A 19810-nucleotide genomic window follows, 5' to 3' on the forward strand; every position below is an offset into this window, starting at 1 on the left:
CTAATCCGCCGGTACACTGCTTGTATATGGCTGAGCGGACGGGAAGCCTAATTTTCAGTGTCCTATGGTCGTATGTAGAAAAATGTACGTTTATCATATTCAAGTTGTTAGAATTACTTGTTCGACAGCACCAAGAACAGCGCTGTGCAACGAGTATCCAGCCATCGGACTTTGTTACCAGCTTTTCTTCTACCTGGTAGATTCCCTACGTAACGTCCTGCCCGTGGACGTTGCCATTGCACGACATATGCCCCTGCTCTGCGTGTTCGTTTCATCGGAATGGAAAGGGCCGCTGGTCTATGGAAGTCACGACTGTGTAGGCCCGCCCAGACTGGGTGTGGGGTTCGCGCAGCGTTGATGTGTCGCCGCCGGCTTTCTTATGAATCGTCGTAAGCTAATAGAAAGCCCCATTCCAGGGTCTTTCCAGAGCTAAGATCCGCTCAGTCGGGTCGCGTCCGTCGTATGTCGTGAAGCGGCCTGGAAGCAGCTCACCATTCAACATCTGCCAGTCACTACTAGAGGCAGGTGTCGAGACCTGAAAGTTGCTGAGCGGTGGTACCGCTGGCGAAGTCGCATTATTACCCAGGCCTATCAAGTCAAACACGGGGAATTGGACTCCGAAGCCGGCCGAGTCGCCAAACACTTTGCCAGGTTAGCCTCAAGATACGGGCGGCGCCATGTGCATCACTCACTCTGGGGGTAGAAACTAACGCTAGTTCCGGGAGACGCGGGGAGCTGATCAAACGACATGTCCGTCTCGTTGGTGTTCGTGTCCATGGAGTCCTGAGACCCGAGGATGACACTCAACGCGCTCACGGCCTTTTGGGCCTCCTTGGACGAGCTGCTTGAGTCGAGCCATATGCCGTATGAGCGTTGTAAGGATGCTTGTATCGTGTCAACGCTGGTGCCTCCTTCGGCGCCTGCCGTCGCCGTCTCCCCACGGACCTGCTGCAAGTACGCGCACAGGACGCTAGTGGCCAAGAGAAAGTCGTGATTGACAAGGGAGGTAACACGCCACCGCTCTTGGTACAGCTGACAAAACGGCCGCGTTTCTTCTTGCAGCATATGCTGATATTCAAGAAGCTTCAGCGCTGCGTCCAGGCATGCCTGTTGGGAATAACCGTAGGGGGTCTTGGTCGGCGAACAATTGAGATACCGCCGGTGGAGTACAATCCTCGCTCTGTGGTACATGATTTCCAGATAAACCTTTTGCATGATGATCTGTGGTGAGTCGAGAATGCATTGCGCCATTGATCGCCATTTGAGGCACTCGGGGATGGAGACATAGGTCCCTCGCAGCTTCGTGTCCATGCCCATGACATCTTCGTACGTGTAAGACCTTGTGTTGGCTGCAAAGTCCCAGATGAAGCCGATCGTCGACATCATTCGGCCCTTTACCAGCCGATATAGCATAGGAGTGAGATCGTTCTCTGGCCGAGCTGCAGGCATCTCCTTGGTTGTCTTATTGAAGTCATTGTCTTGAAGATTTGCAGGTTCCACCGTGTCCGTCTGCCATTGCTTGATCAGCCGGGGAAGGCCCATCTGAGCGGAAATGCCAATATCAAGCTCGACGATTGTTGCCCAGACCCTCTTTCGCATCTCTCCCACAAAAGGCGACATCTCTCGAAACTGTTCTGGGTCCCTATGATATCCCATGTACATTGCGAGCTGAACCGCGGTGCCTAAGAGGATCCAAACCCCAATCTCGGCGTCGTTTCGAGAGAAGAGCTCAACTGCAATGTATAGGAGGAGCGTTTCGAGCACGTGCGGGCCACCTTTGGCATATTCTCCTAGAATCAGACATTGCACAATTTTGTCCTTAAATGTCTCCACCATGTTCTCGAGATCTTGCTCTGTCGAGGGAGTCGCTGGAGTCTGGCTGTTAGGGTCAAGCCTCGATATCTGAAACTGCGCCGCTAGACACATGATGGTGAACAGTAAACCAAGCCATATGACTGGGGTTGCGGATGGATCCTTCCAGAAGTGTTCGTACTTGGCGATGTTAGCAATCGAGTTGCAGCTAGGCAGACCGTTGGCCTACCTCTTCCAAAAATTGAGCGCTGTGCAACACAGCTGCGTCCCGCTGTCAGTTTCACAATAAGTTTCACTTCTGAACAATACTGACCCGTAGACATCTCAAAGGAGCTGAAATAGCGCGACACCAGACGATCTACAGCTTGCCGTGGAGGAATAGACTCGATGATTTCTTGCTTGGTCGGAAATTTGCTACAGCCATAGAGTAGCCGTGGGCCCGTTCGCTCAGGAATCGAAAGATCATGGACATCGGTGCTGGCAGGACTGTTCTCTTCACTCTCGAAATGGTCCTTGAGTTCTGCGATTCCATTCAAAACTGCCGCCCAATGAGAACTGTTGACATAACTGGTACCAGAACTAGTCAGTTGCAGACTACCCGCTTCAGATCCAGGTGAGGCGCTGTTGTCAGTCTCCAGCACTCTGTCCGTGCCAGACTGACTTGTCGTGAGCAACGGACTCGGCAAATGCGACGTTGGGAGGGCTTGACCAGACTGGGCCGCGTGGCTTGCCAATGTTCCTTGCATCAAGTCCACCACTAAGTTCTCGAGCTGCTGGATTCGATCTTGTACCGTGCGTACAGGTTGTTCAGCACCAACCGGGCGCGCCGCTGATTGAGCGGCATATGAACATGAGAGGCTCAACCCACGCTGCACACACGATGCGCAGGGATGCTGTCTGTCGCATCGCAGTCTGATAAGATTATTGTTAGCTCTTGCGCCCTTCTATCAAGCGAGTGAGTATAGGTTGCGGTGAGCTTACTTTCTCTGCCTGCACAGGTTGCAGGAGAACTGAGGTCGCTCGCGACGCCTGCTGGAGGGTAAGCGGGCCCTGCCTCTGGCCGTCTTGCCCGGGCCCCACTCTGGGAGTTGAGGTTCATTTGATTCTAACATTGTCGGCGAGGTAGAGGCAAGCTTCCTGCTAAAACTCATGCGTGTCAATCCCTGTAAGCCACGAACACCCGCCCCGCCTACGTCCGCTCCGGTGCTCCACGGACTTACTGCATTTGGTCGCTCAGTCTCACCACCATTCGCTCGGAGAACCAGAACATTCACGTCCGTTTCTGGCTTGACGTTGTTCTGTAACCGGAGCAAATGACAGATCCGCGGACTTCCTTTTACGACCAAGAAAGCGAGGAAGCCTTCAAGAGAGCCGTACTGCTTCCAATGTTCGTGCTGCAACCTGCATAGCAATAACGGCCAGGCACCCAGATCGATGGATATTCGACGTGCAATGGCTCATTCAACTGCTGGCGACCGGGATCCAAAAGTGGGTAGTGAGCAGTACTCCTCGATTGCTCAACTACACACGGAGTCTATGAACGATCCTTGGGGTGACCCCAACAGCCCTGAAAATCCCCTGAACTGGCCAGCGCCGAAGAAGAAGTTTCATGTGGCCATTGTCAGCACTTTTACCCTCACAGCGTAAGTACTGACCTATTGTGATCCTGAGACCAGTACACGAGTGCTAACTTGAGAACCCCAGCAACTTGGCGGCTACTATGTTCGCCCCCGGAGCACCCCAGCTTGCCAAGGAGTTCAACATCACCAACTCCACTGTCGAGGCCATGACTGTCAGTCTCTACGTGCTAGGCTTTGCATTCGGCCCTCTTCTGCTCGCGCCTCTGTCCGAGCTGAACGGCCGACTCGTCATTTACAACGTTTGTAATGCCGCTTACATCGCCTTCACTGTGGGATGCGCCTTCAGTACCAACGTGTCCATGTTTCTCGTCTTCCGGTTCCTTTGCGGCTGCGCTGCCTCGGGGCCAATGACCATTGGCGGCGGTACGGTCGCAGACATCACTCCTCAGGAGAAAAGAGGCAAGGCAATGGCCCTGTTCGCGATGGGCCCAATTTTAGGACCTGTACGTTTGGTTTCCAGTCGGGACGACCCTTTCTATCTAGATGCTGACCACATAGGTGCTTGGCCCGATCATCGGAGGCTACGTGTCGCAGTACACTAATTGGCGCTGGACGTTCCGAATAATCTTGATCATGGTAGGTCATCCTGGCCGGATAACAAACGTTCAACTGCTAATCGGTATTGCGTTCAGTCTGGTATCATCGGTTTGGCCACCATGTTCTTCATGCGCGAAACCAATGCTGCTGTTCTCTTACGCAGAAAAGCCAAGCGGTGGCCGAAGGACGCCGAGGGTATGGAGATTGAGCCGAATAAAGCCAAGAAAGAGACGCCCAGTCAGGTCCTCGTCCGTGCTATTACACGGCCGTTTAAGATGCTCCTATTCTCGCCCATTGTCCTGCTCATATCTCTCTACACTGGTGTGCTATTTGGTCTCATCTTCCTTCTCTTCACCACCTTCCCTACTGTCTTCCAGGGAGTCTACGGCTTTGATGAAGGGACATCAGGGCTGGCATACCTCGGTCTCGGAATCGGCATGTTTCTCGGCCTGGTGGTCTTCTCAGTTCTCAGCGACAAACTCCTCGGGCAGAAGCAGGGTGGTACTGTCAGCAAGCCAGAGCAGCGTCTCGTCTTAATGAAGTGGTTTGGGCCCATCACATCGCTGGGCTGCTTCATGTACGGCTGGAGCGCCTACCACCACGTCCACTGGATCGTCCCTATCTTGGGTACTCTCATCATCGGCTTTGGATCTCTGTTCGTTGTCATACCCGGCCAGATATACCTCGTGGACTCCTTTGGTGCAGAAGCCGCAGCTTCGGCTCTCGCTACTAATCTTCTTGTGCGCTCTCCATTCGGCGCGTTTCTGGGCCTTGTTGCAGCGCCGTTGTACGAAAAACTGGGTCTCAGCTGGGGTAACAGTGTCTTGGGTTTCATCACTCTTGCGTTTACGCCTGTTCCATGGCTGTTCTACCGATATGGAGAAACCTTAAGGACGCGGTTTGTGGTAAAATTGTAGTGATGAAGACCATGGGTGCCGTCTCTGGAGCGCGACGGCGGCTCAACCTCCTGTATTTTAGTGTCAGACTCGTTCAGTAGGGATAGTCCCTCGTCCTCTTTCTTGTTTGGATTCGTCGGAATGGCATCCGGATGCATCGGGTATAGAGGCAACAGAATGCATTAGTTCTCAATAGTCCGTTCGTCGAAGGAAGACCAGGTGCAATCACACACGAATGACAGAAGAAGTGCAAGACAAAGACAATTCGTCGCGCACCGTCTCAGGCGTTGTTGATGTGCTAGACTCTTAATGTATCTAAACTCTTGCGACGCTAAAGTTGGTTTTAGGCTGAGCACTAGTATTTAGTTAGAAAACTAGCTTGAGTAGTACAATATTTCTCACACGCTGCACATTCTGGTAGTCTTCGTATAGTAGTTGTGGGGCTCCATATGCCTTATCCTCGACACTGGATCTCGGTCGAATTGGAGTTGGTGATGAGATTCTGACTTATCACTGTAGGTCTAGTCTTTTAAAAGACGAGTCGTTTACGCGTCCTTGATGCACGGACACAATAACCCCGTAATTAGAATGCGCCAACTCGGAGCCGCAGTACCCGGCGACGCCATCACCCCACAATAATCCTGTCAAAGTCTTGGAAACTCCTTACATCAACCACTATACATTGTCAACTTGACTTTGATACATCGGTGTAGAGGTGGAGCTGGAACGCTGTTCGTGCGCCCACCCAAATACTCGCCATGAATTGTCCTTCGCGCACGGATCCGGAATTTCCGGAAGGATACAACCAGAACCCGAATGCGCTCAACACGGATGCGACGACGAGGGCGGATCTAGGATACTTGGCGAACGCAAGGGCCAGGGATGATAACCGAATAGATTGTCACAACATGGATAACGACATAGCGATAGATCGTCGGCAAGAGACTGAAGAGGATGGTAAATTGCAGCCCAAAGCCTTCGACGGCTTGCGCAGGAGGAGCGATGCAACGGGGAGTGTGGACAACGGCCTTGCTAGTACGGCCATCAGACCGTCTACCATCTTCAACGAAGGACGAGACGTCCATCGACCGAAGTGTCGCGGAGGTGTAATTGGTGGTGCCATTGAAGTCGTCCGCAAGTATTTGAAATTTGTAGGACCTGGCTTCATGGTTGCCGTGGCATACATCGACCCTGGTGAGCCATGATCTATTGATGGCGCAGTTACGCTATTTGCAACAACCATCTAAAAGTATCAAGAAAACGCTGACTAGTTCAAGGAAACTACGCGACCGACGTTGCAGCTGGTGCTTCTTTCGAGTACAAACTTCTCTTCATTGTACTAATGTCTAATATCTTCGCCATCTTCTTGCAATCGCTCTGCATCAAACTAGGCTCCGTCACCGGCATGAACCTCGCGGAGAACTGCAGAGCCCATCTTCCGCGGTGGATGAACTATACGCTTTATTTCTTTGCGGAGTCAGCCATCATCGCGACAGATATCGCTGAAGTGAGTCTCCTTTCTCCTGCTGCTAGTCCATGCTAACCTGTACAGGTGATTGGTACAGCGATTGCTTTGAACATCCTCATCAAAGTCCCTTTAGTCGCCGGGTGCGCACTGTCTATTGTGGATGTTTTGATCATTCTTATCTTCTACTCCCCTTCAGGCACTATGCGTGCCCTTCGCGGATTCGAGTATTTCGTAGCACTCCTCGTGCTTGGTGTTGTAATATGTTTCTGTTTCGAACTCAGCAAGATCCACGCCTCAATCGGTGAAGTCTTCGATGGTTTCGTTCCATCTTCTACTTTAGTCAAGTCGCAAGCGTGAGTACTACACATCGTTCTATGGGGTACACTTACTAAGTAGGTGCAGTTTATACCAAGCCTGTGGCGTTTTGGGCGCCACAGTCATGCCTCACAGCCTCTACCTTGGTAGCGGCATTGTTCAGCCACGCCTGCGGGAGTACGATGACCAAAATAACTCCACCTCTTTTCGCGACGCCGACGAGAATTCTCTCTCAGACGAGCTGAAGTACAGGCCTTCCCTTGCAGCTATCAAGCACTGCATGTCCTACAGTATCGCAGAGCTTGCCATATCTCTCTTCACCTTTGCTCTTTTCGTCAACTCAGCCATTCTCATTGTGTCTGGCGCTTCGCTGTACGGTCAGTCCGAAGCGACAGACGCCGATTTGTTCTCCATCCACAAACTGTTGTCCCGGTCGATCGCGCCAGTTGCCGGTACTATCTTCGCGCTGGCATTGCTTCTTTCTGGTACCTCGGCTGGAATCGTGTGCACCATTGCTGGACAGATGGTCTCGGAAGGCCAGTTGAATTGGACGATGAAACCATGGCTTCGTCGCCTCATAACACGATCCATCAGCATCACGCCCTCGATCATCATCGCCGGCTCTGTCGGACAAGATGGGCTAAGCAAGGCCTTGAATGGCAGCCAGTTCGCACTGAGTGTGATTCTCCCTTTTGTCAGTGCACCGCTTATTTGGTTCACTTGCCGAGCGCAGTATATGAAAGTCGCTGTAAGACCCAACGACAATGGGGAGAGAGACACGGATGTTACAGCAGATGGTTATGTGCAAATGCGAAATCACTGGGTCACTGCAGCGTTCGCAGTCGTCATTTGGGGAGTTATTGTTCTCATGAACATTGCTGCTTTGGTATTTGCGGGTATGGGAGTCGCTTGAGCATCTTCCGCTCGTGCTTAATCTCCTATTTGGTGTGAATAGGCTTGATTGTGCGTATCGTATCACAGTGTGAGTCGGCTGGGGCGTGGCAATAGTGAATCGGAAATTGGATCTTGGTACGGCTCAGTCCCTGGTCCATGGAGGTGCTTCCGATCCCCTGGCCGAGCGTCATCCAATCTTGTATTTCGTTGATCTCATTCATCTCGACGATACCTAAGCGCTACCTAATCTATTCTATCACCGATCGCCTTCGTGAAGGCTCTGGTTGGAGACGAAAACGTCGCCTGGATGAGCTAGGAGTTGGAGCACGCTCGGGAAGAGAAACTGCGAAGGCGATCGGTGATAGAATAGATCAGATAGTGCTTAGGTATCGTCGAGATGAATGAGATTAGCAAAGTCAGGGTTTGGGGTTATTTGCGTCCAGCACAAGAATTGCGCCGACAGCGCTGGCTAACGAATGTCGAGCCATTGAACGTCTTTACTCTGGCATGTTACTGGCGACGCTCGGTCCGCAGAAATACGATTCAACCATGCTCCAATGTTTACCCAGACGCAACTCTTACAAAGTTTGCAAACGACTTGATAGAACACTCCCATGCATATCAGGTACATGCGAGGCCAGACAATAGAAGTTTTATTTTTCGTACATACGCAGACACGCAAATTGTAAGTTATACATTAATTGATGTAAGGTATCCTTCGCGATTGTGTCGCCGAGCTAGCCATCTATTGTGTTGGGTATTGGGTACGCTTTCAGTCGTCCCCTACACGATACTGGTATTAGGCATTTCCAAGGCCTGTTGATCACCGAGCTCCGATCTGCACCCTACCAATCCGCTGATCGTCGTTGTTCATTCCCCATGGAAGAATTTGTTCAGGCCGACCCGTGCTTTATTGTTCAATAAGCGCAAGGCCACTATTGCGGATCCATGGCCATATTTCGGCTGGAAGTTCAATGGCGAACAAGCTAGGGAGACTCGTTGACACGCCTGACGCCATGCAATCTGAGGTATATGCGCTGACACTTCCCTCATCAGCCTGCAGCTTCCTTGACTTTGTGGCCAGTTGTGGGCGCTTCGTCGATGAACTGGGGTGGTGCAGCATCGTCCAGCATATAGCTCGGCATGCTTGACGACTCTCCGATCCCCTCAAAGTCGACCTCATCACCCAGTGCCTCTAGCTCAGCATCCAACTCCGACTCGTCCACGTCCTCCGGCACATCGTAGCTGCGGCTTATGGCATCTTGTATATCATTTCCCATATCCATAAGATCCGCCATCTCGTCCTGAAGCTTATCGATTTTATCGATGTTGACCTTGCCGTACTGCTTCCGTAGCTCTTTGGTTGTCGTCTTCATGGCGTCGATGGTAGTCATTGTGTTCTTGAGGTTATCCTGCATCATTCCGGCCTGCTCCATATTCCACGACTGCGCCTGCAGCTGATCGCGCTGCGCTTCGTATTGTTTCCGTTGCTGGAGGACTTTGAGGGCCTTTTGTTTGATGGCTGTTTTGCCGGGTCCGTCGCGCATCTTGGCGAGCTTCTGCTGGTAGGTGGAGAGTTCGGCATTAAGCTTCGCCAGCTTGACGTCGATGCTTTCTATGCGTGTGTCGACCTGGGTCTATTAGTGTGCGGAGGGTGCTGCCTAGTATGTGTAGCGTACATTGGAGATGGCGCTGTTGAGTGTCGGTTTGGGCGCGCTGCTCTTGGCTCCGAATAGGCGGTTCATGTTGGCGGGGAGGGGATGTTCGGCGGTCCACTGAAGGGCTCGTGGTGTGTAGTCAATGTAGCAGAGTGGGCGTGGAGTGTGCTGGCGGGTGTGGGGTGAATGGCAGGCACCAAACGATGGTCGTAGCTCCGGCAGTTCCCGCCAACGTCATTGATCGTCACGTGCTCGCAGTAGATCTCTCAACCCTGAAGATCCAAAGATGGTTGCCACACGCGCTATACGAAGAAGCACATTGAATGTTTATCGTGACATCGGGAAGGCGCTCGCTTATCGAAAGCTAGTATGATAAGAGAAAGAAAAAGCATAGTGTACATGTAGAGCGCAAAGTACTTGAACAGTATTTCAAGGTTATATAATGCACGACGGAAAAAAGAGCGTCTTGTAGACGGATGCCGGCATGCGATGCGACGCAGGATTCAACAAGTCATGACACAGCCGATGCATGGTATACATGGTAGCACGGATTCAGGTAAACGGCCGTCCAGTTTGGCGATGCAATAGTGGCGCAAAACAGGCGGGCGAGCCAGCGACCAAGGCAACGAGCATGAGGTGCTAGTATGCTGCCGTCTGCCGTGGTCGATATCAGGGAGGTGCAAGTGATCTGCGGCGCACGCTACCCGTACTACGCAGCTTCTAGCCTTGAGCTGTCACCACCAAACCCAACAATACCCACAACACTACTGCCTTGAGGAAATACACACGTTTCCCGCATCTGTGTCTGTAACGACGCTTCACCAACAGTCGGTGCATGGGTCGATTGGAGTCTCGCGCGCTTTTCGCTTGCCATTGCCTTCGTTCCCCGCGGCCTGGTGTTCGCTAGTATGTACCTCTGTCCCACGCATGCAACCCAGCCCAAGCCACGAACACGCGCCCTCTGTCTCACTCGAGCCTCTCTCGCTCTCTCTCTCTGCTAACAAAGCCCGCCGCTGACCATCCCAGCAGCTTTTGCACTGCCATTCCCCTTTGTCTATGACGCATTGGTCGCTGCAGTAAATCTACGCATGTGCCCCACGCAGCTGCAACAGCTCTCGAGTGCCTCGCCCGACCCTTCCCCTGCCCCGCCCTTGTAGCCGCAAACCACCGCAACCACCATGTTCTGGCGCTTCGGCGGGTACGCGCAGCTGTCGTCGCTCGACAGCATCCTCGACAAGCCCGACGTTACTGTCGAGGAGCTGCTGGACGAGTCGGATCTCATACAGGAGCTCAAGCAGCAGAACTCGAAGCTGATAGAATACCTTCGCGATGAGAATGTCTTGGAGCGCCTGCTGCGCTACGTTATCGCCGCAAGGCCCAAGGAACCAGACGATGACACCTCCAATGAGCCTGCGCACGAGGCCCGGAGTCCCAGCCGGACGGGCTTTTTCGGCAAAGTCAGGGCACGCTCGACATCCACCACAAAGTCCGATGCGGGCGATAGCGAAGAAAGCAAGGAGGAGCGACAGCGCATGAAGTATGCCTATGTGTCGTGCGAGATCCTGTCCTCCGAAGTATGGTCCATATCCGAGGCTGTCCTCGAGAACCAGGACACTTTGCGACAGTTCTGGGCCTACATCAAGCAGCCTGCGCCCCTCGATCCTGTGCAAGCTGGCTACTTCACAAAGGTCAACGAGTCGCTGCTCGACCGCAAGATGGAGGAGATGCTCGAATTCTTCAAGTCGCTGGACAACGTTGTGACAGACATGTTGCAGCATGTCGACTGCCCTGTCATCATGGACCTGTTGCTGAAGATCATCAGCCTAGAGAAGAGTGAAGGCGGACAAGGCATTGTTGACGTAAGCCATCCCACCCACTTGTCCTCGCAGGCAGAGCTAACAATACTGCAGTGGTTACAACAGCAGAACCTCATACCCCGTCTGATCTCGTTCCTCGCCCCCGAACAATCTACTTCTACACAAACATCCGCTGGTGACTTCCTCAAGGCCATCATTACCATATCCGCAAACGCTACCACACAAGATCAATCCGTCATCGGGCCCAACGAGCTTACCCGCCAATTGGTGTCCGAGCAATGTCTGAAGCAATTGATAGACTTCATGCTACAAGGTGGCAACCCACTGACAGTCGGTGTGGGCATCATTATCGAGGTCATTAGAAAGAACAACTCTGACTACGACCTGGAGAATCAAATCGGGCCTGTACCCAAGAATTCAGACCCCATCTATCTAGGAACGCTGCTTCGTCAGTTCGCGAACCACATCCCACAGTTCATGGAGTTGGTTAATAGTTCGAGCCAGATCGTGACACAGCGCGATGGTAGCACTACCAAGAAGAAGCGAGAGCTCAAAACGGCCTTTGGCGAGAAGATCGAGCCACTCGGCTTTGATCGTTTCAAGACCTGCGAGTTGATGGCCGAGTTACTACATTGCAGTAACATGGCGCTACTCAACGAACGGGGAAGCGAGGCCGAAGTTAGAAGACGCGACGCTGAGCGGGAACGTCTGAAAGCAGACGGTAAATTAACTTCGGCAAACGCTGGCACCATGGGCGACTTCTCTACCAGCGTGGACAGCCAGGGCTTCCATCATGCGCGCGCACCATCCGTGGACTCCCCTGCCGAAATAAAACCCCTGCATGTACAAAACAGCTCGGAAGACGACTTTGAAAAAGTCGTCGCGCCCGAGGTTGCTCCCGAGGACTCCAGAGACACTGCGACCGAGAAGGAGCAAATTGGAGAGCCACTGGAGCCCTCACCAAAGGTTGCACCAAGAGACGCGCCAAAAGATTCGTCCGCTACCAAGACCGCGGACGATGACGGCGAGTTTGTTGATGAGCCTCTGACGCCGCCCAAGGACAGTGCAGCACCTGCTGAGTCTGCCCCGTCGCCGCCCAAGCCCGCGGACGATGCTGAGTCGCCTACATCAGCAGGACTGACTGCCAAGGTTGATGAGCTTGAATTGGACACGGATACCGTCATGAATGACCGCCAGGAACCGACTGAGACCGAACAGGCCGACAAGTCCGAGACTGAACCCAAACCCGATGTCAAGACCCCGCCATCTCTCCTAACCCAGCAGCTCAGCCAAACCTCAGACTCAAACGTCGATCAATCTGCGAGTCTTTCACCTCATCCAGATGACAAGCCAGCCCCATTATTTGCGGGTAAGAACCGCGAAAGCAAAGCTGAAACAGCCAGCATCGACACTTCGCGCTTCACAGCACCAGTAGCGGGATCAGATCTGTCCGAGATCACTCCTATCGACGAGACTCAGAGCGTACGTTCCGTTGTATTTGGTAGTGCAGAGGAGACTGTAGGCTTTGAAATCGACATTGACGGCACGCCCGTTGTTGGCGATTTGTTGAAGATTACATTCGTTGAGAACAAGGTTGTGCCAACGATACTAGTAAGCACCACTTTTTCCCCATCGTGAACCATTTTTCCTAAGTGTTACAGGACTTCTTCTTTCGCTTCCCATGGAACAACTTCCTGCACAATGTAGTGTATGATGTTGTTCAGCAAGTCTTCAACGGGCAGATGGACCGTGGATACAACCGACAACTAGCGATCGATCTCTTCGACAACGGAGGCATTACCGAGCGCATCATTCAAGGGCAGCAGGAGAGCGACAAGTCGCATAAGGAAACATCCATGCGACTGGGATACATGGGTCATCTTACGCTGATCGCGGAGGAGGTGTTGAAGTTTACAGAACGGCACACCGACGAAGTGTTATCACAAATGGTCCTGGAGAAGGTTCACGCTCAAGAATGGGTATACTACGTGGAACACATTCTAGCTGAGACACGAGAACGCGACAACGCCATTCTCGGAGGCGTACGACCCGATATGAGTGTTGGGCCCCGACAGGCCGTACTCAATGCCGTCAACGCTGCGAATAACAACTTTGGAGGCGACAGTGGCGGGCTCTCCAATGCAAGCCTTGCCAACAACGGCAACATAGGCCTCGACAGCATGGAGCTCACCAATGCTGGTGACACTGAGGGTGGTGGGTACACCTTCAGCGGAGGCTCCTTGCTTAGTGGCTTTACTAACTCGAGTGACGAAGAAGACGAAGACATGGACGATGTCGATACCGAGAGAGAGCGGGAACAACGGCAGGGACCTGTCGACGACTCCGAACAAGTGGGTGAAATCTCATTTGACGATGCTGATATGGACTATCGATAATGTCCGAGCGCCCCGACCATAACACACATTATACCACGATCGTTTCTCCCGCCTTTGGTGCGTTTCCTTTTCTTATACTTTGTCTGTATCATGAGCTGGAGCGGACAGACGGCCCGCATACTAGATCTATGGGGCCAGCCATCATCCCTTGTGTACATACATTCCTTGCGCCATCCGACAGGGTGTATGATACATGTAGTAATACGCATCGTGAGATGTGATTCTTATTCTCATCTCCTTTGTGTGACGTACCAACTTGGATGATTGGTCTCCCGTATGATCTGGTACGCTGTCCTCTTCTTTCTCCCCGCTTCTCCGTCTATTTGTGTTTCCTCCTGTATCGTACTGTCCATGTAGTCTTGTCTTTTGTTTGCGTTCCATCGCCACCGAACGAAGCCACACCGATATGTGTTCTCTGCTGACACTGCTTGCTCTTTCAGCCCACTGCTCCCCCGCCGCTTCAAATCCCTCCCTCGCGGGCCCGTCGCCAATTTGCTCTCCGACTCGCGCAACGCAAAGCCCAACTCGAATCGACGCGCGAAGCAGAGGAGGACCCCGACGACCCTTCAGCTCCCGGGAAAACTCAGGAACAAGAGGAGCGTGAGGGGCATCAGCGCTTCGCACGCATGTTTGAAGGCATCGAGGACTCGTCCGATGACGACAGTCTGCATAGTATCGAGGGCGTGGGTGACGACGAGGAAAACATACTAGGCCGCATTGAAGTTGAGGGGCAGGAGGTGGGGAGAAGGAGTCCGGTGAAAGTTGCCAGTCCCGAGAAGGTGGGTAGCCCGGAATTGGAGAGGAGGGGAAGCGGCGACGATGGTAAGGAAAACGGAAGCAGAGTCGTGGCTTAGCTTGTTTGTTATTCATTCGATGGGGTTGGTTTGGCGCGGCACAGATGGTTCTGTGCTGTTAGCAGGTTGGTGCACACTGATTGTTGAATCGGCGTGCGGCATCCATGTGAGGCTTTTGCGATGAAATGGTACGATGTATGTAGTAATGCATGGTTATGAGATACCCCCTCCGATTCTGTACTCCTGTATATCATATTTTGCATCTGACTGCGTGGCTCGTTGTCGATAGCCGGGGGTTATCGCTACTAAGGGTTGCAGACACGAATAACCACAGCGACACAGGCATGGTTGCGAAGACAGCAGACCCTGTCTCGGAAGTTTCACACTTCCATTCCCCAAACTTCAATCCTTCGGGTCGTGTTTGCCTATTGTGCATACCCTAAATGTATGCGGAATAACATATAATATTACTCACGTGATCCGGCGATACGCCAATCCAGCAAGCGCGTCTCGCGTCAGACCTCCCGCCAGCCCTACCACCAACATCCAACCTGATCACCAATCGATAACCACCACAACAAACTCACCATGTCCGCCCAGCCCGCTCCCTCCCGCCCAGCGCCCGACCACCGCCGCTCTTCCACAGCGCCAAAACGTACATCCCTCCTACCCAAACCCTCATCAATCTTCCTCGACTCCACCGTCCTCATCGCGCAACACGCGCAAATCACCGGCACGCATCCCGTGACCATTGGCCCAAATACCGTGTTACACCCACATAGTAAGCTCAGCAGCGCCGTGGCGCCGGTCGTGCTGGGTGAGGGATGTGTGGTGTTTGAGCGGGCCAAAGTGGGTGTGGGTATGGGTGAGGAGGAGGGCAAGAGGGGGAGTATGGCACCGCCTGCGCGAAGTAGTGCGCATATGCGGGTTGAGTCGATGCGTAGTGAAGGGACGGTTTTGGGGAGAAATGTGGTTGTGGATAGTGGGGCTGTCGTTGAGGCTGCCGAGGTGGGTGAGGGGAGTGTGATTGAGGTTGGTGCTGTGGTGGGGAGGGGGACTATAATTGGAAAGGTATGTTTATACATGTTCTATTTTGCTTTTGGAAAAGTGTGAGAGGTGGTGTGGGGAACTAAGTATCACTAGTTCTGCACCGTTTCGGCTTCTTCGGTCATTCCTCCGTATACACGCTTGCCGGATTACACTGTCGTGTTTGGGGGGAACCAACGTCGTGTTGATAAGACGCTACAGTTACGGCCTGAGATACTGGATGTGAAGATGGCGGTTCATGCAAAGCAATTGGACATGTTCAGGAAACTCATTCCGAATAATATCCAGAAGTGGGTGTGAGAGGGAATGATCGTCCAGAGTGAATGCCAGATGCTGGTAGCGGGTATGGGATCGAGTCGAACAGAGATCAGGCACACCGCAAAAGGAGGTTTATACTCTGTGGTTTTACCCTGGTCTTGCTACACAAAGTTTGCAATGACGAGTCTGTTATGACATACAGATTGTACCAAGTCGTGAGATTGGGTGAACGTCTCTGAAGAGTGAAGAGGTGGAACATTCACGAGTCGAAAAGGTGGAAAAGTCGAACATCAGGTAGCCATGTTGTTGTTGCGCAACAATGATGGCCGGCCTTGACGAGACTTTCGTCCGGATGGCTGTCACGCATGTCAACGCTAAGAAGAGGAGAGCTGGCTAGAACGTGAACGCACATATTCGCGTACCTGGTTTGGATGGTAATGCCTAGCCTGCGGGTGAGTGAAAGCTGTTACTGCACTCTCTTACCCAACAGTTGAGACACGAAGTCTGTGTACTATGCGCTTTCTTGCAGTTATAAAGATCTCTAAGCTACGTAATTACAGAGAGCATATCATCCACTACAAGATCCGATTCTCACTACACCCACAACCGGTCTGAACTCTATCAACATCGTCAGCAACCATGCCTGTCTTCCCCAACAAAGTAACCTTCTTCGCCGAGGGCGTCGAGTCCTGTTTCGAACTCGATGAACAGCACGACTGTCCCATCTGCATGGAACACCTTGACGAAACTTCACCAGAGCTTAATCTATCTGCCAACGTCTGTACATCATACAGCTATACCAGCGTGATGAGCGTACCCCGTGGACAGCGTAGCGTCGTTGTCAACGTTACTACCACAATAAGCGAGGCTGCCCTTCAAGCCGAACAACACGACGACCACACCCCCATCAAGATGATCTGTTGCTGTAACAACATCTTTGGTCGCCATTGCTTAGAGGTTTGGCTGAACGATAGAAATAGCTGTCCGACTTGTCGCGCAGAACTCTTTCCTATGAACGCAACGATGCATATGCTCAATAGGGTTCAAAAGGCTTTCACGACCGCTGTTCTTAGTACGCATCGTCAGTATATGGATCAGGTGGTGCATCAGGACATCTCCGAGCATGATGAGGATGAGTCGCTTCGGCTTGAGCTTGAAGAAGTTTGTCGGCCGCTTCGATCTGACCTTGAACACTTACGTCGGCTTCACCCAGATGTCTTTCTGCCGGACGCTGAAGATCTGAATCAGAATGAAGACGAAGGATTGAGGAGGTTTGAAGTCGAAGATCAATTTGAGGGCATGTCGAATCTGTTTCAGCCTGAAGATGCACGTTCGAGTGGACCTGAGGTTGAAGACCTATTTGAGGACATATGGACTGACTAGTTATGGTCTGCTCTGAGCCGAGAGGCTGATGATGCTTCAAATTAGTCATTCTGATTCATCAAGCTGTCATACTTTTCAGAGGAAGGTAACTGAGGTCGGGTAGTTCTGAGGCGCACTGTGAGTGGAACAGGTCTGTTGAGGGTAGAAATAGGGATCTCGATGACTCTTAAGAGTCACGTCTTATGGGCAGCATATCTGAATTGAGTACAGTTTTCTTTCGTTTTGTTCATTCCTCTTGTACTTGATGCGTAACTACGAGTATAAACGTCCCCTGATAGGCTTTTTTACACCATCCAGCGAAGTGCCGAAGCTTAAATGCCCCACCGCCCGGCGGCTTTCTGGTGCATTTCGCCGGTCCACATGAGCATCGTACCAAGCTTGAGGCATCTTCACTACACCCCATGAGAGAACACTTCTAGACACGGCTAGCAAACCGCCATGTCCTTCATCGGCCATCGACACGGGCTCATAGCCTTCTCCTTCCCCACCCTTTTGCTCATTAAGAGGAGCTTTGGACAATGGTGAGACATGGCAAGCAGCTGCTATGGCCTGCGAGTCTGATCCAACGGGTGGCATGTGCCCGGGCATTCGCAATAAACCCAGAAGCCAGGGGATCTGAATGGCGGCCGTGGCTAGGGCTAGCAGTCCGGCCAAGTATGTTGGAGATAAACCCCAGGCGACATACAAGTCATATGGAAGGGTTCGGTAGTCATTCCAACCGCCCAGTCCTGGAGTCGCGTCGTCTGATATTTGATGTTAGTGCCTTTGTGTTGAACCTATATTGCATCTTTGTCTAGGTACATACCATCTGTAAAGAGGACCACGAACGAGCTCTCGGAAAGTAAGAAATGCAGAACCGCACTGAGGATGATAAGAAGGACACTGTATTTATACGGAAGCTGAAGCCTATAGGTTCCAACCTGTTGGCCTCTAATCAGAGCTTTCGTTAGCATACTGTTGTGCACCTTTTCTTGCCATCATGAATGGCCTCATGCAGACTCACACGAGTCAGAAGGAAGACTGGGGAAATACCTGGGCTGAGAGACACGAAGAGGCCGGAATGACGTGGAGTACAGAGCCCATTCCTGGCTAAGTTGTAACCGAGTCAAGATAGCATTGTACGCAAAATACCAGACTGAGAGTAATAGTTGCGGAATATTGGCCAGGAGCACCGCGGTAATGAAGGGGACGGAGGATTTCGGTGGCATGATCGTGAGAGGAGAGTTAGAATCGCGAAGGACTTGCTGATCCCTATTGTATGGCTTAGCTTAAGCGTGCGATAACCTGGGGTAGGAACTTACATCTCGTCATTCTTAATCATTTGATATTCCTTCCCTAGAACGCCAGCAGCGGCGAGGATGCAGGCAACGAAAAAGGCGTATGTGTATGTCCACGTCCAGCGCGAAATGCAGGATGATCGTCTTAAAGGAGTATACCGCCACAGTATCGGGCTACCACTATCAGCCTTATGCTTCGGATGTTTTACAAGCAATTCCAGTCTGTCGGCGGTATACGTGTCTGGGACGGATATGAACGACGCCACTGCGTCTCCAGGCGTGACTAAGGACTCCTGGGGACCTATGACCCACACTATCATAACGCAGATGATTACTTTCACCAGACAAGCTAGCGTGACGGTCAGGAGAAGTGGGTTCGAGACGCCCACATAACAGTTGCCACTATCTTGCGCATGGGAGCCCATAGAATCGGCCGATTGCAGTATGGCACTATTAAAGAGCAAATGCAGAGGCAGTGACGTGACCAAGAGTGCGACCCAAGCGACCGTCTTGAAGGGAGACAAACCCAGTGCGTTTCGCCATGATAAGACTCCAACGTCGAGAGATCTTCCCCGCGCGTGCGAAGCATCCACTTCTCCACGTGATGGCGAGCTCAGTACCTGCGAGAAGAAATTGGACGACGCCAGGACCGCGCTGGACACGGCGTTGACGATTAGGTGGAGAACTGTGTTGATATTCCGCGCCGTAGGTTCGCGGCAGAGCGAGGAATGGAATAGAAACGTGTTGCGCACCGCATCTCCTCGAGTGGCTTCGCCGTAATTGTAACCCTCGTTGGCTATTTCTGATAGGTTTGTCTTGAGAATCGAAGCAACGGTGAAACCGCATAGTAATAGCGTCAAAATAACCATAGCACTGATGTTCAAGATGGCTAATCTCCTCCACCCGCTTAGCTTGTTATGGAGCTTCGGAAAGCAACCGCCGAACCTTGCCATGATTGTACGCTAGATGTTAATGAATGTGCAAGAACCGACAACGAGTGAGAACATGGATGAAGGGAGCTGAGATATTTAAAGACCAGGCCGCTGGACTTGAACACTCAAATACCTGGCTTCGCCGCTTTTTGGGGCTATGTAAAGTAAGCGTGGGGGCCTGATCAGCGCGTAAGGCGCTGCGGGTCGAGTGCAGATCGTCCACGGAGCGCCGCATTCTAGAGAGACTCCACGAGGCAGGTAAATTTATATGGGTGACGGTAAATATGCAATCCCATACAAACTTATGATTGAAAGCTAAATCGAAAATAATAATGTCAATTTCGATGAGGACTGTTATCCCTGATGATAAACGTTTCTCCCAGAAGAACTGTGCAAGCGATTACCATGGAAAAAGCAATGATTGGAACGTTCACCCGCCAGAACTCCCGTATACTTACTCTGATTTTCTCTTTCCACAACACACTCCGCCACGTGATACCGGTTAGCGATGCACTCATCAATATGCCGAATGCGCCGAAATTTACACCAAGAGAGAGACTATAGACTGACCCCCAGAACATTCTTTCGCTTATCGGTGTCTCGCTTCTTTCATGTGTCTCTTGCCATGCTTGTATAATGCGCGATAGTAGCATGCATGCGCCGATATTCGTTCCCGCAAACTACGT

At 52.0% G+C, this 19810-nt stretch overlaps 8 protein-coding genes across 8 annotated transcripts; 5 read left to right on the forward strand and 3 right to left on the reverse strand.

The window, feature by feature from the left end:
• Positions 1 to 394: 394 nt before the first annotated feature.
• On the reverse strand, positions 395 to 2924 carry GT037_001514 (uncharacterized protein; the record flags this gene model as incomplete). Its single annotated transcript, XM_038926561.1, has 5 exons — positions 395 to 642; positions 693 to 1992; positions 2042 to 2073; positions 2126 to 2724; positions 2794 to 2924. The coding sequence occupies 5 exons, from the start codon at positions 2922 to 2924 to the stop codon at positions 395 to 397; spliced, it is 2310 nt and encodes a 769-aa protein (XP_038789853.1).
• Positions 2925 to 3264: 340 nt separating this feature from the next.
• On the forward strand, positions 3265 to 4906 carry GT037_001515 (major facilitator superfamily general substrate transporter; the record flags this gene model as incomplete). Its single annotated transcript, XM_038926562.1, has 4 exons — positions 3265 to 3455; positions 3517 to 3895; positions 3951 to 4028; positions 4085 to 4906. 4 exons carry the CDS (start codon positions 3265 to 3267, stop codon positions 4904 to 4906), a joined length of 1470 nt encoding a protein of 489 aa, XP_038789854.1.
• A 737-nt stretch (positions 4907 to 5643) lies between these two features.
• Positions 5644 to 7581, forward strand: GT037_001516 (natural resistance-associated macrophage protein; the record flags this gene model as incomplete). The annotated part of the gene is made up of 4 exons (XM_038926563.1): positions 5644 to 6079; positions 6163 to 6392; positions 6438 to 6706; positions 6756 to 7581. The coding sequence occupies 4 exons, from the start codon at positions 5644 to 5646 to the stop codon at positions 7579 to 7581; spliced, it is 1761 nt and encodes a 586-aa protein (XP_038789855.1).
• Positions 7582 to 8614: 1033 nt separating this feature from the next.
• GT037_001517 (charged multivesicular body protein 5) lies at positions 8615 to 9307 on the reverse strand (the record flags this gene model as incomplete). Its single annotated transcript, XM_038926564.1, has 2 exons — positions 8615 to 9193; positions 9242 to 9307. 2 exons carry the CDS (start codon positions 9305 to 9307, stop codon positions 8615 to 8617), a joined length of 645 nt encoding a protein of 214 aa, XP_038789856.1.
• Positions 9308 to 10398: 1091 nt separating this feature from the next.
• GT037_001518 (extragenic suppressor of kinetochore protein 1) lies at positions 10399 to 14287 on the forward strand (the record flags this gene model as incomplete). The annotated part of the gene is made up of 4 exons (XM_038926565.1): positions 10399 to 11079; positions 11131 to 12648; positions 12699 to 13388; positions 13874 to 14287. The coding sequence occupies 4 exons, from the start codon at positions 10399 to 10401 to the stop codon at positions 14285 to 14287; spliced, it is 3303 nt and encodes a 1100-aa protein (XP_038789857.1).
• A 528-nt stretch (positions 14288 to 14815) lies between these two features.
• On the forward strand, positions 14816 to 15574 carry GT037_001519 (transferase hexapeptide domain protein; the record flags this gene model as incomplete). Its single annotated transcript, XM_038926566.1, has 2 exons — positions 14816 to 15298; positions 15371 to 15574. 2 exons carry the CDS (start codon positions 14816 to 14818, stop codon positions 15572 to 15574), a joined length of 687 nt encoding a protein of 228 aa, XP_038789858.1.
• A 597-nt stretch (positions 15575 to 16171) lies between these two features.
• On the forward strand, positions 16172 to 16915 carry GT037_001520 (uncharacterized protein; the record flags this gene model as incomplete). The annotated part of the gene is made up of 1 exon (XM_038926567.1): positions 16172 to 16915. The coding sequence occupies one exon, from the start codon at positions 16172 to 16174 to the stop codon at positions 16913 to 16915; it is 744 nt and encodes a 247-aa protein (XP_038789859.1).
• Positions 16916 to 17381: 466 nt separating this feature from the next.
• GT037_001521 (uncharacterized protein) lies at positions 17382 to 19145 on the reverse strand (the record flags this gene model as incomplete). The annotated part of the gene is made up of 5 exons (XM_038926568.1): positions 17382 to 17388; positions 17601 to 17658; positions 17721 to 17855; positions 17919 to 18166; positions 18217 to 19145. The coding sequence occupies 5 exons, from the start codon at positions 19143 to 19145 to the stop codon at positions 17382 to 17384; spliced, it is 1377 nt and encodes a 458-aa protein (XP_038789860.1).
• Positions 19146 to 19810: the final 665 nt, after the last annotated feature.

Source organism: Alternaria burnsii (genome assembly GCF_013036055.1).
Source record: "Alternaria burnsii strain CBS107.38 chromosome Unknown 750, whole genome shotgun sequence".
Taxonomy (NCBI): domain Eukaryota; kingdom Fungi; phylum Ascomycota; class Dothideomycetes; order Pleosporales; family Pleosporaceae; genus Alternaria; species Alternaria burnsii.